Source organism: Solanum lycopersicum, chromosome 3 (genome assembly GCF_036512215.1).
Source record: "Solanum lycopersicum chromosome 3, SLM_r2.1".
Taxonomy (NCBI): Eukaryota; Viridiplantae; Streptophyta; class Magnoliopsida; order Solanales; family Solanaceae; genus Solanum; species Solanum lycopersicum.
Genome location: NC_090802.1, coordinates 61,487,995 through 61,501,038, shown reverse-complemented (window position 1 = coordinate 61,501,038; position 13,044 = coordinate 61,487,995). Strand labels below are relative to the sequence as shown.

General features: G+C 27.8%; 1 protein-coding gene across 3 annotated transcripts; it reads left to right on the top strand.

The window, feature by feature from the left end:
* Positions 1-1,182: 1,182 nt before the first annotated feature.
* MADS1 (MADS-box protein 1) lies at positions 1,183-8,039 on the top strand. 3 transcript variants are annotated; one of them, NM_001247451.2, is made up of 8 exons: positions 1,354-1,571; positions 3,246-3,324; positions 4,735-4,796; positions 4,965-5,064; positions 5,951-5,992; positions 6,655-6,696; positions 6,832-6,977; positions 7,686-8,037. In NM_001247451.2, exons 1-8 carry the CDS (start codon positions 1,387-1,389, stop codon positions 7,768-7,770), a joined length of 741 nt encoding a protein of 246 aa, NP_001234380.1. In that variant the 5' UTR covers positions 1,354-1,386; the 3' UTR covers positions 7,771-8,037. The 3 variants fall into 3 exon arrangements, 2 of the variants coding, with proteins under 2 accessions (XP_010318407.1, NP_001234380.1); XM_010320105.4 differs by lacking the exon at positions 6,655-6,696 and having other exon boundaries at positions 1,183-1,571; positions 7,686-8,039; XR_011219881.1 differs by having other exon boundaries at positions 1,217-1,571; positions 5,951-6,696; positions 7,686-8,039.
* Positions 8,040-13,044: the final 5,005 nt, after the last annotated feature.

The window sequence follows — 13,044 nt, the reverse complement described above, 5'->3', positions numbered from 1 at the left end:
TATATTTGAAGTGAAATTAATTTTTCCCTTAAAATGACATAATTAGATATTTTCACAATATTCATCATTTTCGTTCAAATTATTTTCTGTCTTCATCAATCAGCAACCGTCCAATATTCCTTCATTAATTAAAAACCGTCCAATAAGCCAACACAATCCTTTTATTTCACAGTTTAATAATCTTTCAACATTTCTCCATCATTCAAAATTCTATACATTTACTTAAATAAATAATTTTCTACTACTTCTAACACTCAAAAAATTTGCTAGTAATGTTTCTATTTATATATAATAGCATTGCAAAACCTAATTTATCTTGAAAAAGAGAATATATTCCTAGTGAATTATTAAAACAAAAAAAGCCTATTATAATATGAGTTAAATAAATACCCAAATCAATTTTGATTTCCTACCACTTTAAATTATTCTCTCGACTTTGAACAACGCGTCAGTCGTAATAGATTAATTTTTATGCTAATTTTTTTTACTTTCAACATAAAAATTATATTTTAGGAAAGAATAACGAACGAGGTATTATGATACTCTTCGTTTTGTCGAGACCTACTTTGCTCTTTGGTTTGATAATTGTACGTGCTGAGTTCGAACAATGTTTGGAGATATTAAGTCGCTTGCAATATTAACATACATAAAATAACTCGATCATTTGAATAATTAGAAGTAGCGCTTTATTAGCTTGACAATTGTTGAGGATACCATTAAGGGAAAAAAGACAAATATAACCCCCAAGTATCGTTTTTGTCGTAAGCAAATACTTTTCGTCATACTTTTGACATATTGGTGCCCTGCCACCCAGAAATAGAACATATATACCCTTTAAACTAACAGACATACAATTGTCATAATCTTATCCACCGACTTGTCATTTTCATATTGAATATATGATCAATGAATATGATTGTGTCACGTGTCTCTGTTCAGTCTTATTAGAGTAAAGGATATATATGCTCTAGTTTTTGGACGGTGGGGACACCAATATCGTCCCAAAAGTATGACGGAAGATATCTGCATATTATTAATGATAATTCAAAGATATATTTGTTTTTTTCCCCCTATAATTAAATAACAAAAATGTACTATCTCTATCGATATAAACTTTTAAATGACATGATCGCACGTTTCTAACGTGATATTAATAGTTAGATGCTCTTTGTTTTAACTTTTGGGTTTTTTAGTGGGGGTGTAAATGGAAAGGTACCAAAGATAGAGAAAGTCCCAGGGTTTCCATATTTCCAACTCTCTCTTTCTTTCATTTATTTTAATTTGTACCTTTTGTTATCCAAAAGTAGTTGAGCTTGTAACCAATAATCCCCCCTTCTTTTCTTATTTTTTTTAAAATCTCTGAAAAAATTGAAGATTGATTTCTCAATGGGAAGAGGAAGAGTTGAGCTTAAGAGAATAGAAAATAAAATAAATAGGCAAGTCACTTTTGCTAAGAGAAGAAATGGACTTCTTAAAAAAGCTTATGAACTTTCTGTTCTTTGTGATGCTGAAGTTGCCCTTATAATCTTCTCTAATAGGGGTAAACTCTATGAATTTTGCAGCACTTCAAGGTATTTTTTATTTTATTATATTAACATCAAAGATTTTATTTTTTTTAAAAAAAAACCTTAAGTCCTTCATTACCAAAACCCTTAATTGATTTACAAAGTACTTTCATTAAATTTAGTAATTCTTTTTTTTTTTTTTATCTCTGACTTCAATTATAATGCAAGATCTATGTTGTCTTTATATATATTGAATTATATATGTACTGTATTTTTACTATATACATATAAGATCCTTTTTTTCTTTTTTTTTCTGTCTCTTTATATAAATATATTTTAAATAGTTGATTTTGAAAGATCTACTAATGTATATTTATTTTTGGAACTTTTGTGTATATGGAATTTTTTTCTTTTTTATGTTTTTTTTTTGTTCTAATTGTTTTAAAAGCGTTTAAGATCAGAATGTTCTTGATTATTCTTTTAGGAAAAAGATTTCCCATACATTGAGTTATTTTTTGATCTGTAGATTGAATTTTTTTAATGAGTTCCGATAGATTTTCGTTCAATTTTTCAATGAAACTATTGAGGGTTGATGATTAGATAATTACTCGATTGAAAGTTTTTATTTCAAAAAAATTATAATTCTTCTTAATTTTATATTTATGAGATAGAGTTAGTTTAGTGATTATATGAAAAATCGTATCAGATTATTGGGAATCGAAACTTAAAAATTCTGAAAATATTATTATAAATTTTACATGTTACAATATTTTTACTGTTAAGATTTGATTTGCAGACTAGGTGTCATGTTTGACAGTTGATAAAAAATCTGTTATTTTTGTTCTTTAATTCCCAAGACGGATAAACAAAGGCTGCTTATGTTGGTTTCCAATAAGCAGCCATAATTTTAAATATTTTTGTTAAGATTAATTAATAACAATTATTTCCACCAGATAATTTTCAAAATTTGTGACCCCGAGTTCATATAAATTGTTAATTTTACTGCTAGAAATTACATCGATAATAATTTATTTAGTGTAATCTTATAAATACGAGGGCAGTAGTGTATAGACTGTTTTTTATTAATCCTGACTCAAAGTGAGGTAAGTTAAGTATATTTTGATTAAAAGGACTACATTTCATTTATGTATGTTTAATTAATATTATTTTGTAAGTCAATAAATCTAAACAACATGAGTTTATCTAGACCCTTAATTATGCACCTTCATTATCAATTTTTTCAATACTCTCCTCAGAACATATGCTTCTCTATAATTTTGTGCACGAGTTAATCAATTCTTCCTTTTCAATAATTAAATATGTGATTTATGTTTAGCACTTATTTTTCGGTTAGTTAATTGATAATAGGAAAAAGCCTCTTTTTTTTTGTGTGTGTGGTAATTAGGATCTTTATTGAATTTAAAATGACCTACTATAGAACTTGGGAGTTTTTCTTCATAATAATGCACTGCAACGTGTTAAAAAAAAAGAATCAAATGAAATTAATAGATGTTTACTGGATTGCCATGGTAAAGTGATAAGTATTAATTTCGCTTTAACTAAGAGATCATTATATTCAAGTCCCCTTGATACAAACTTGCCTTTGTAAATAAGTGTTTTATTTTTCAATGTGAAACTTTCGCTGTTAATTTAAATTTAATTATACTTCTATATAAATACCAAACAATAATGTAATAAAACAAAAAATAAAAGAGTAGATGTTTCATATTGTTAATGCAGCATGGTGAAAACAATTGAAAAGTACCAACGTTGCAGCTATGCTACTTTGGAAGCCAACCAATCAGTTACTGATACTCAGGTACTGCTTTATATTTTAATTTATTTGGCTTTTTTTTTAAAAAAAATAATTAGTTTTGATTAATATGCATCATTTTATTTATTTTTGGCAACTCTTTATTTATCAGTAATAAGTAATAACTTTTTAACTAGTATATTTAAAAATCACAAAATTTAAGAATATTTTAATAGATTCGACATATTTTAGTTTAAAAATAACAAATTAAATTATGTTTTTAATTTTTTAAATATTCTTACTATAATTATCATGTACTCTTTGATCTGTTCATCTTTTCCATGATAATATTATTTGGTCAGTTAGTGACATAAGAGTTTGAAATTTAGAAAAAAGGAATATTTGGAGAAAACTGAAATGGATATTTAGAAATGAAAGTTATTTAATATAAATATAAGTATGGGCTGCTGAGTTGGGAATCCACGCTGGAGATCTCAAGTTTGAAGCGTCTCACAAACAATAGTAATGTCTTTTTGGTCGAGTTTGTCGGATTGGACTTGTCCGTGGCCTGTGGGTTACTTTTCCTATATGGTTTGCAAGCTATCGGGAATTTTATCCTGGCGCACCCAAATTTGAGTTATTTTTGAGTTTTTATATGAAATAGCTTTGTGAATTCATCGAACTCCCGAAAACATTGAACTTTACTCCAAGTTGAATTGCAGTAAAATAATAGTAGCGATTCTTTAATTTATCCTAACAGTTTTTCGAAATAATAATCCCAAAAAAGTTTAAAATAACCATACCATAAACTTACTGGGTAAGATATTATCTGTCTAATAATATATAGTAGTTTCTTTTGTTTTATTAGTTTATCTAATCCATATTTCATTTCTTGATAAGTTATTCTTAATAGGAAAATAAACTTATTTCGAAAAACTGTTTTTAAAATTTTCTTGAGTTGAGTCTTGGATGAAAAATAGTTAATTTTGCATTAATTAATTTTGTTCTAACAAAAACTAATTAAATTTTTTTGAAGCGCATATTCACTCAAAAAATAAATAAAAACCATCATGCATACAGGAAATGTTCTTTTTTTAATTTATTTTTTCATTGGAGCCCTGACTAATTTTATATCGGTTCATACTTTCATAAATTACAAAAAGTTCAAAATTTAAACTAACCATATAAGTGAATAAAATAAATCAACAAAATATTCACCACATAATACTTTTTAAATAGAATTTTTCATACCAAAGACCTTACTTTAATTAATTAGGGTGAGAGAATCCTATAAGTCAATGCAAAACAATTCTATCTATCGGATTATAATCGTTGATTCATAAAATTTTAAAATCGACGATTTTCATTTAAATGACCCTTTTTTTTCTTTCATTTTTTATTGTTATTCATCTATTTAACTTGTGAGCATCTTTCATATTGATATTTCAGACCCTTAAATTAATTGTTTTCTTACAGAATAACTACCACGAATATCTGAGGCTAAAAGCTAGAGTTGAGCTCCTCCAACGATCTCAGAGGTAATTTCTGTTCACTATCTTTATCTCAAATGAATTCTCATGTTTTTATTTTTCGAGATTCAGATTAAATATAATTTGATGTATTATTAATTTAAATACGTTATTTAATATGGTCCTTATGTCCAACCATTGATTTAATTTGATATTTTTTTAATGAAAATTACACAGAAACTTTCTTGGTGAAGATTTGGGCACGTTAAGCTCGAAGGACCTTGAGCAGCTTGAGAATCAATTAGAGTCTTCCTTAAAGCAAATCAGGTCAAGGAAGGTAAATTATTTAATCTAATTATACAGAAAAATCATCTAAAAGTTACCTTAATTGCTAGCCCAATAAGTTTGCTATCTGTTGATCCTCACATTATTTTACTCACAGAAATTCACAATACCTTTATTTTTGTTTGAGTTTGAAGTATACAATTTCTTTAAAATGTAAAATTTGAAATCTCAACAATAAGATATGTTATTGATCCTTGCAATTATGGGTAGATTGCGAATTAAACTATCTTGTCTTTGCTTACAACAGTCATTTTGTTTATAAACTAATTATACATAAATCCTAACTGATAGATAGTTTATAAAGATGAATAATGAACATAGGTCATATATTAAAAAAACAAAAAACAAAAAAAAACTAAACAAGATGAGCGAGTCAAAAATAGTCTTAACAAAAGAATATATATATATGTATATATCATATTTGATTTGTCTATTTTTAATTTTGAAAAAACTAAGTTAATCGATATATAATATGAAGGCATAATGCATAAATATGTCCTTTAACTTGGTTTTAAATCACATTTATACCTCTTCGACTTTGGGTGTATACAAACAAACACTTAAACTTATATAATGTTGAACAAATAGATATATATGTCCTACATGTCATTTTTCGTCCTAAATGGTGTCCTAAGTGTATTGTGTCACGCAGGACTCATGTGTCTATTTGTTCAAATTTATACAAGTTTAAGTGCTTACTTATGTATAAACAAAGTTGAATGACATAAATGTGAAATAAAATCAAATTAAAGGGCATATTTATGCATTATACCTAATACGAAAATCCATATTATTCACTAAAAAATGAGTCGGATTATATGATTACTTTTTTATTCATTTTGCCAATCGTATCCTACGACATTGTTTTTAATTTGCAGACACAATTCATGCTGGATCAGCTTGCAGATCTTCAACAAAAGGTAATTATAAAATTCTACAAATTTCCAATAATTAATAAATGGAATAATTATGCGCGAGAAATGGATGGGCTTGTCTATAATGGTAGACAAATGAAAGACTTTCTCAAGATTTTGCGGGCGGTCCGGGGGGGACCACCACGGCTCCTCTCTTCTCGAGAATCCGCCGGAGTCAGATCAGTAGGGGAGTTCACACCGGGACTTGTGCAGGCCCCCGTCAATTCCTTTGAGTTTCGGTCTTGCGACCGTACTCCCCAGGCGGAGTGTTTCACGGCCAACTCGAAGGGGCTGAAGTTCGACGCAGAGCAAAGCATTCTTTTCTACCCTATGTAGGCGGAATCCTCTTTTCGACTCTGACTCTCCCACTCCAGTCGTGAAAAAACAACAAACTAGTCAAAGGACAGCCTGCCTTATTCTTCTCCCGTTCGGGACCCCTATTTTCTCGGAGATAGCCTGGTCTGAGCTAGAACAGCAGATTCGTGAGCAAGAGCGTATTTCACAGCTGATTCAACAACAGCCATTTTTTCTGGGACCCGCAATTCCGTAGAAAGACATCACGATTCCTTGTGGACGGGGAATCGGCAGAAAGAGATGGGTCGGATACTGGAATCTGCCCAAAAGTCCTGACTTCTATTTAAAATTTACGATGAATTTTAATTTTACAGGAGCAAATGCTTGCAGAATCTAATAGATTACTCCGTAGAAAGGTAAACTAACTTGATAGCCGTGCGTAATGAATAACTTATTTTATTTTCAAAATTATAAATCTAAATACTTAGGTAACTCGATAACATAAGAAGTATTTATACTGATGATATTGGTGTTGTGTTTTTTTTTATTAGTTAGAAGAAAGTGTAGCTGGATTTCCACTTCGATTGTGTTGGGAAGATGGAGGTGATCATCAACTTATGCATCAACAAAATCGTCTCCCTAACACAGAGGGTTTCTTTCAGCCTCTTGGATTGCATTCTTCTTCTCCACATTTTGGGTAATTACTTTTATTATTATTAAAAATAATTTCAATTTTTTTTACTTTTATTTCGATTAATAAATCAATGTGCACCAAGGTACGGTCTAACATAAACAAAAATGTGGGGAATGCTCTTAAAGCCCTAACAAAAGTTATTTGGTACGTGTACTAATGTAATCGTACTATATATCTTACTTGATTAGTGGATGGACAGTACTGGGCACACACAATTGACATAAGTTATTATAAGGAAAAAAAAAAGGCCAATAATCAATATAGTCCAACATTACATTATTTATTATAACAGGTCACTCTAGATTAAATGTTAATGAATAACAAAAAGTCTCATATTGATGATTAATGTGATGGGTGGGCTTCTTATAAGGCTTTGACAATCCTACTCTCTTTGAGCTAGTTTTGGGGGTGTGACCTAATTCAACAGAACGTAGTTAAGATTGTGAAGTAAAGTTGATCATTGTTATAACAGGTTTAAATACTTCTAGTAAAAATAGTTCCTAGATAATCCATCGCAAAATAGCTCCTATATAGTTAGTTGGATTTTCATATAATCTATAGCTTATACATAGCTAAATGGGAATAGATGAGAGTTTCTGTTGTTTAGATATGATATTTGATCGGTTTCTAAATCGTTACTATCATGTAGTGAATAATTTTCATGTTATTACTATTACATTTGATTGTTTCTGTGGTTATTTTTTTTTCTAGGTACAATCCTGTTAATACAGATGAGGTGAATGCAGCGGCAACTGCACACAATATGAATGGATTTATTCATGGATGGATGCTTTAATCTGATAATTCGAACAAGCTAATCCATGTTTGGTTAAACAGTTATACAGTAATAATGTATTGCATGTATTATCATCCTTTTTTGTTTTGTTGCAAATTTTATTTCGAAACTCTCTTCAGGAATTATGGCGGCGATCGATTAATCGAGGACAGTAAATGTAATGTATGCATAAGTTGCTACTTTAACATTTGAAACCTCCTGACCATGCATTTCTGATTGTATCACAATGTGTAATTAAATGGAATTGTTGTATTTTTTGTATCATTGAATCATATGCTTATCTTGTACTATATATTAATGTTGCACCTAAAAGAATATTTCGAATGTGCTTATCTATAATACATTACAGGATTCAATTGAGCGATGCTTGTTGTGAATTATGATTGATTTAATTTTTATCGAAGAGAAGCAAATAAAAGATTTTCATGAATAGAGTGACTTGGCCCTAGTTGTGCCTTTTGGTTATATGTAGACACTTTGGGATTCAACATCAACAACAAGGCTTTCAAAAATTGTCAGAACGCGTCAATTTATGTGATGATGTTTAATTAAATATTTATTTATTTTTATCAACAACGAAAAACTCTTAAATGCTTGGTCTAAAACAAATATTAGTGCTTATTTGGTATGATGAATTGTACTCGAACAACCCCGAGAGTAAATATATAATTATTATTTTATCTCTTGTTTGATTAATGAGATCATATATAATAATCATTAATCACATGAGATATTTACCAACATGGTTGAATTAGTTATCCCACCTCCCATATATCACTACAACAAAAAAAACTTTTAGCAATAATAAATATTGACATTATAATAAAGAATGCTAAAGTTCCTATCGACATTAGTTAAGCGTCATTAGACCAATGTCGTTAAAGGCTTTAGAAACATATACAAAAAATGTTAATTGCCGTTAAAAAAATATATTTAAAAGCAATTAAAAATAAATTACTGCTAATAATTATTTTTGACGTAGTGTATAAAGTATTATAGCTAATTCAATCCCAATCTTTGAGATACCATTGCCCTAAATATTTGTATGTCTACAATCATATTTGAACCAAAAAAAATGTATCATGCTACTTGAAATAACTTTGAAACAAAAGAATAGCAAATAAATAGATACAGAATAAGGAAGATGGATAAGTTAATGTGATAGACAAATGAACAAAGTGTAAAGAAGACCACTATTTTATCCCCAATACTTTAAATAGGTGAAGAATAATTCGATCGAGATTATGACGTTGGAATCTAATTCATTTGCAATCTAGGCATCTATGGAGACAAGATATGCAATTACTTTAACGTCTGCGTTTCGAATATATAAGATTTAAAGTATCGTTCAAATATAAGTAACCTATTCTAATATTACGTCTATAAGCAATGTAAGCTTGCAACGAAAAACATCTTTAAAAAAAATTAGTATTGACATATATATATATAAGAAGAATTCACAATTTATTCGAAAAAAAAAAAAATCTTGTTAACTCCTTTTTTTTTTTTCCAAGGCATCAATTACTAGGTTTTGCTTCCCATACACATGTGTTTACTTTTTTGGGCTTTGAAAGGACTACATACCCACCCACTCCAGCTAAATTTCACTCTTTTTTAACATCCTTCAGACATAAGAGTAGAAAACTTGATGAAAATTTGAAAATATTGAAATTCAGAAAAAGAAAAAAAGCTTATAGTATAATATTGAAGAAAAATATGTCAAAAAATATAATATAATGACGCTATTTTTATAAAGATAAAAAAAATAACAAGGTTTTTACTATTTTATGATTATTTTTTTTTATCAAATGATGATTTTCATTATTAAAATTAGATGAAATAGTAAAAAAATTTATCATAACAAAAAGGGATAGCTACCAAGTTTAGACATCCTTTAAATGCCTCTCATTTTTACTTGATTCGGCCAAGCAAAAGAATTTGTCAAAATTTATGATTACCTAAAAGAGATAAATAAGGGCCCATTAACGCAACTTGCATATGAAGCCAATTTTAATTGGGCCCAACCCACGTGAAATCCCTATGTAATCGATAAATCGAGGGTCTTTGGGTATACTTTATTCTTTCACAATCGTTTTTAGTGAAATTTCACTTGATACTATCGATATGTTCTTCTTTTATAATTTTGTTTCATATATATTTAGTTGTATCATGTTTATGATTTTGGATGATGGATCTAATATGTTAATTGATGCTTGATATATATATATATATACATAATTTTTTACTATATGATGTGTGGTAAAATAAGTAGAGTTTTCTATTGGAGTAGAGACAATATTATTGAGTTGTTTACATTAGTATTGTTCTTTTTCCTAGTGTTTCCCTTTTGGTGTATTTGCTACTTATTATAATCATGACTTATTTGACTTTCATATCATAACACAAACAAGGCAAGAATGCACATTCACCTCCACGTGTATTAATTTTTAAATCAAATATTGTTGATATTAAATAGGAGTAACATTTATGTTACCACTTTTGATGTGTCAGAATTTTATTACTCTATTTTCTTTGAGTCAATTGGTGTAATGTTAAAAGTGAAAGGAATTTGTACAACAATATATTAATTAATATATATATATATATATACACACACTTGTGTACACTATATTTTATAACTTTATATAGTATTATCAATAATGTATATATGTAATTTTTTTGTATATATATTGTATATCGAATCGTGTTTTGGGCTAAAAAAATTGTAATGTAAATAAATTGGGTTATAATTTAAAATGTAAGTTAGATAATTATGTTTTTATGAAAAAAAATCATTTGATTATGAGAGAATATTAAGTTACTAGTTTAAATAATTTGAGCATCTATTGGTTTAAGATCTTTTTATTGTGAGATACTATAGTTTTTTTTAATTTCAAACTTCGATTTTTGATTATTTTTTTTTGGATAAAAATGTGACCTCACAATTTTAAAATTAGAGGTAAAAATAGTTACCATATGAGTCGAAACGACTACAGGTATGTTTGGATTCTATTTTGGTGAAATAAGAGACGTGAATTATTATAATATTAGCTGCCTTTTTTGTCATCGAAGTCTATATGAGAAAAAGACAAACATTATAAATTCATGTCTTGTTTTGACTTTTTGATGTCTATAATAACACTTGATGATTTCAGACCAATTCCAAATTCAGCCTATGCTTTTTAACTTATTTATTTTTATGAAGTTTCGCGCATGCTACTTTTTTTTTTCGTGGTTCAGAATAGAGGTGTATTCGGAGTTTTTGCGATGATAGGTGCATGATTGTAAAAAGGATGATATATGATATAAATTTGATCGGTTCGACATTTAAAATTTTACTATTGAAAACTATTAAAGAAATTATAGGTCTAAAATTTTCCCTCTTATAGATGATCGGTGCATGGTTATAAAAAAAATTAATATATGATAAAAATTTGATCGGTTCGACATTTAAAATTTTACTACTAAAAACCGTTAAAGAAATTATAGGTCTAAAATTTTCTCTCTGATATATATATATATACACACACCTTTGTTATAATCTCGAGTAATTTAAGTAGAGTAACTTTCACATATAGCAAATATTGAAATTGCATTTATATGTTATAACTATAGTTTTCATAATTGTATTTCATGAAAAACAAAAATATGTATAATTCAATATACATATACAAAAGAAGACAGTTGTATAATCTGTTTTAGTATACATATATAAAAGATCAATTGTATAATATGTTTTTATATAAAGCGAGAAAGACAGAAAGACAAAAAAAAAAAGCTGGGCTGAGAAAATTTGTATTTGTATAATCATAAGCGTATAGGACGAAAATATGTGCATTTGTATTTGTATATACATTTTTCTCTTGCTTCATACAAACACAAACACAATGTATTTTATATTTGTATAAAGTGAGAGAGGTGAGTGAGAGTGACGAGCTAGATCTGGAAAAGGGGAGAGAGGGGAACAAAAATATATGTATATATACAAATTTAGCTCGCTTTATACTAAACAAACACATTTTATACATTTACGTTTTTTTATAAAGTGAGAGAGACGAGTGAGTGAGTGATATATAAAATTTTCTCTCGATTTATGCAAACACAAACATATTTATATTTTTATGTTTGTATAAAAGCGAGAGAGACAAGAGAGAGAACGAGAATGACGAGCTTTGATTCACCTGGAGAGGCGCGAAACAACAATAATTTACTATGAGATATAATTAAATCAAACTATAATAATAACTTTTAATTTGAATTAGTAATTTTTTATTATATACCATTTTCCCATTTAAATAAGTGGTGCAATTTTGAGGGGACAACTAAATTTGATTTGATTATAATTAGGATACCAAAATTTACGCTTACAAATCATACTTATTTCATTAAATGTTTTGTACGTTTGATTTTACTTGATTTTAATTTTAAAAAATTATTTTATTTTACTTGTCCATTTAGTAAATTAATACCTCATTTGTTTTCAAAAAAATTAAGACCTCATCTGTTTTCATTAAGATTAACAAGTTTGAATCTGAATATAAATCTTAATATTAAGATTTGCATTAAGGCTTGAGTTTTGATCTGAATACACATCTGAATATTAAGATGTAGTCTATAAATCTGAATACTAAATAATTAATGTTTTTTTTTTCAATATCGATTGTAGAAGTGAAAAATGAAAATTATATTAATAAAATATTACAAAATTTTCATTTCAACAAAATATATCACTTTTGATAAAAAAAAAAATTTTAGAAGTTTTAATAAATATGATTTGGAGTACTATTTTCTCATTGAAAAAACTTGATAAACAACAAATACACCAAAAATATTATTACAACCAGTGTTCTCGACACACATCAATACAAGAAAATTTTAATATAAAAAAAAAACTTGAAAGGATTTATAAAAACTTACCGGTTGAAAAATAGATGGTGTTTGATCGAGAAAATTAAGAAAGAAAGTTTTTAGTTATGAGATAAAAATGCATGCCCAAAGCAGAGAAGATATGATTTATTATTTGATAATTTATCAAAATGATCCGAATGTTGTTAAGAGCCTCTTACATATCTAATTCGTTCAGAACTATTTACACTCATTAATAGTTTTTTTTTGCTAAAATAAAAAAAATAAACTTATAGGCTGAATTTGAATCATTCAAATTCATATCTAAAATCAAACATATTTAATGAGCTAAATATGAATGATTAAAATTCAGATCTCTATTAAGTGCAACCAAATAAGGCCTTATTGTGTTGCGGAGAAGAACGGAAG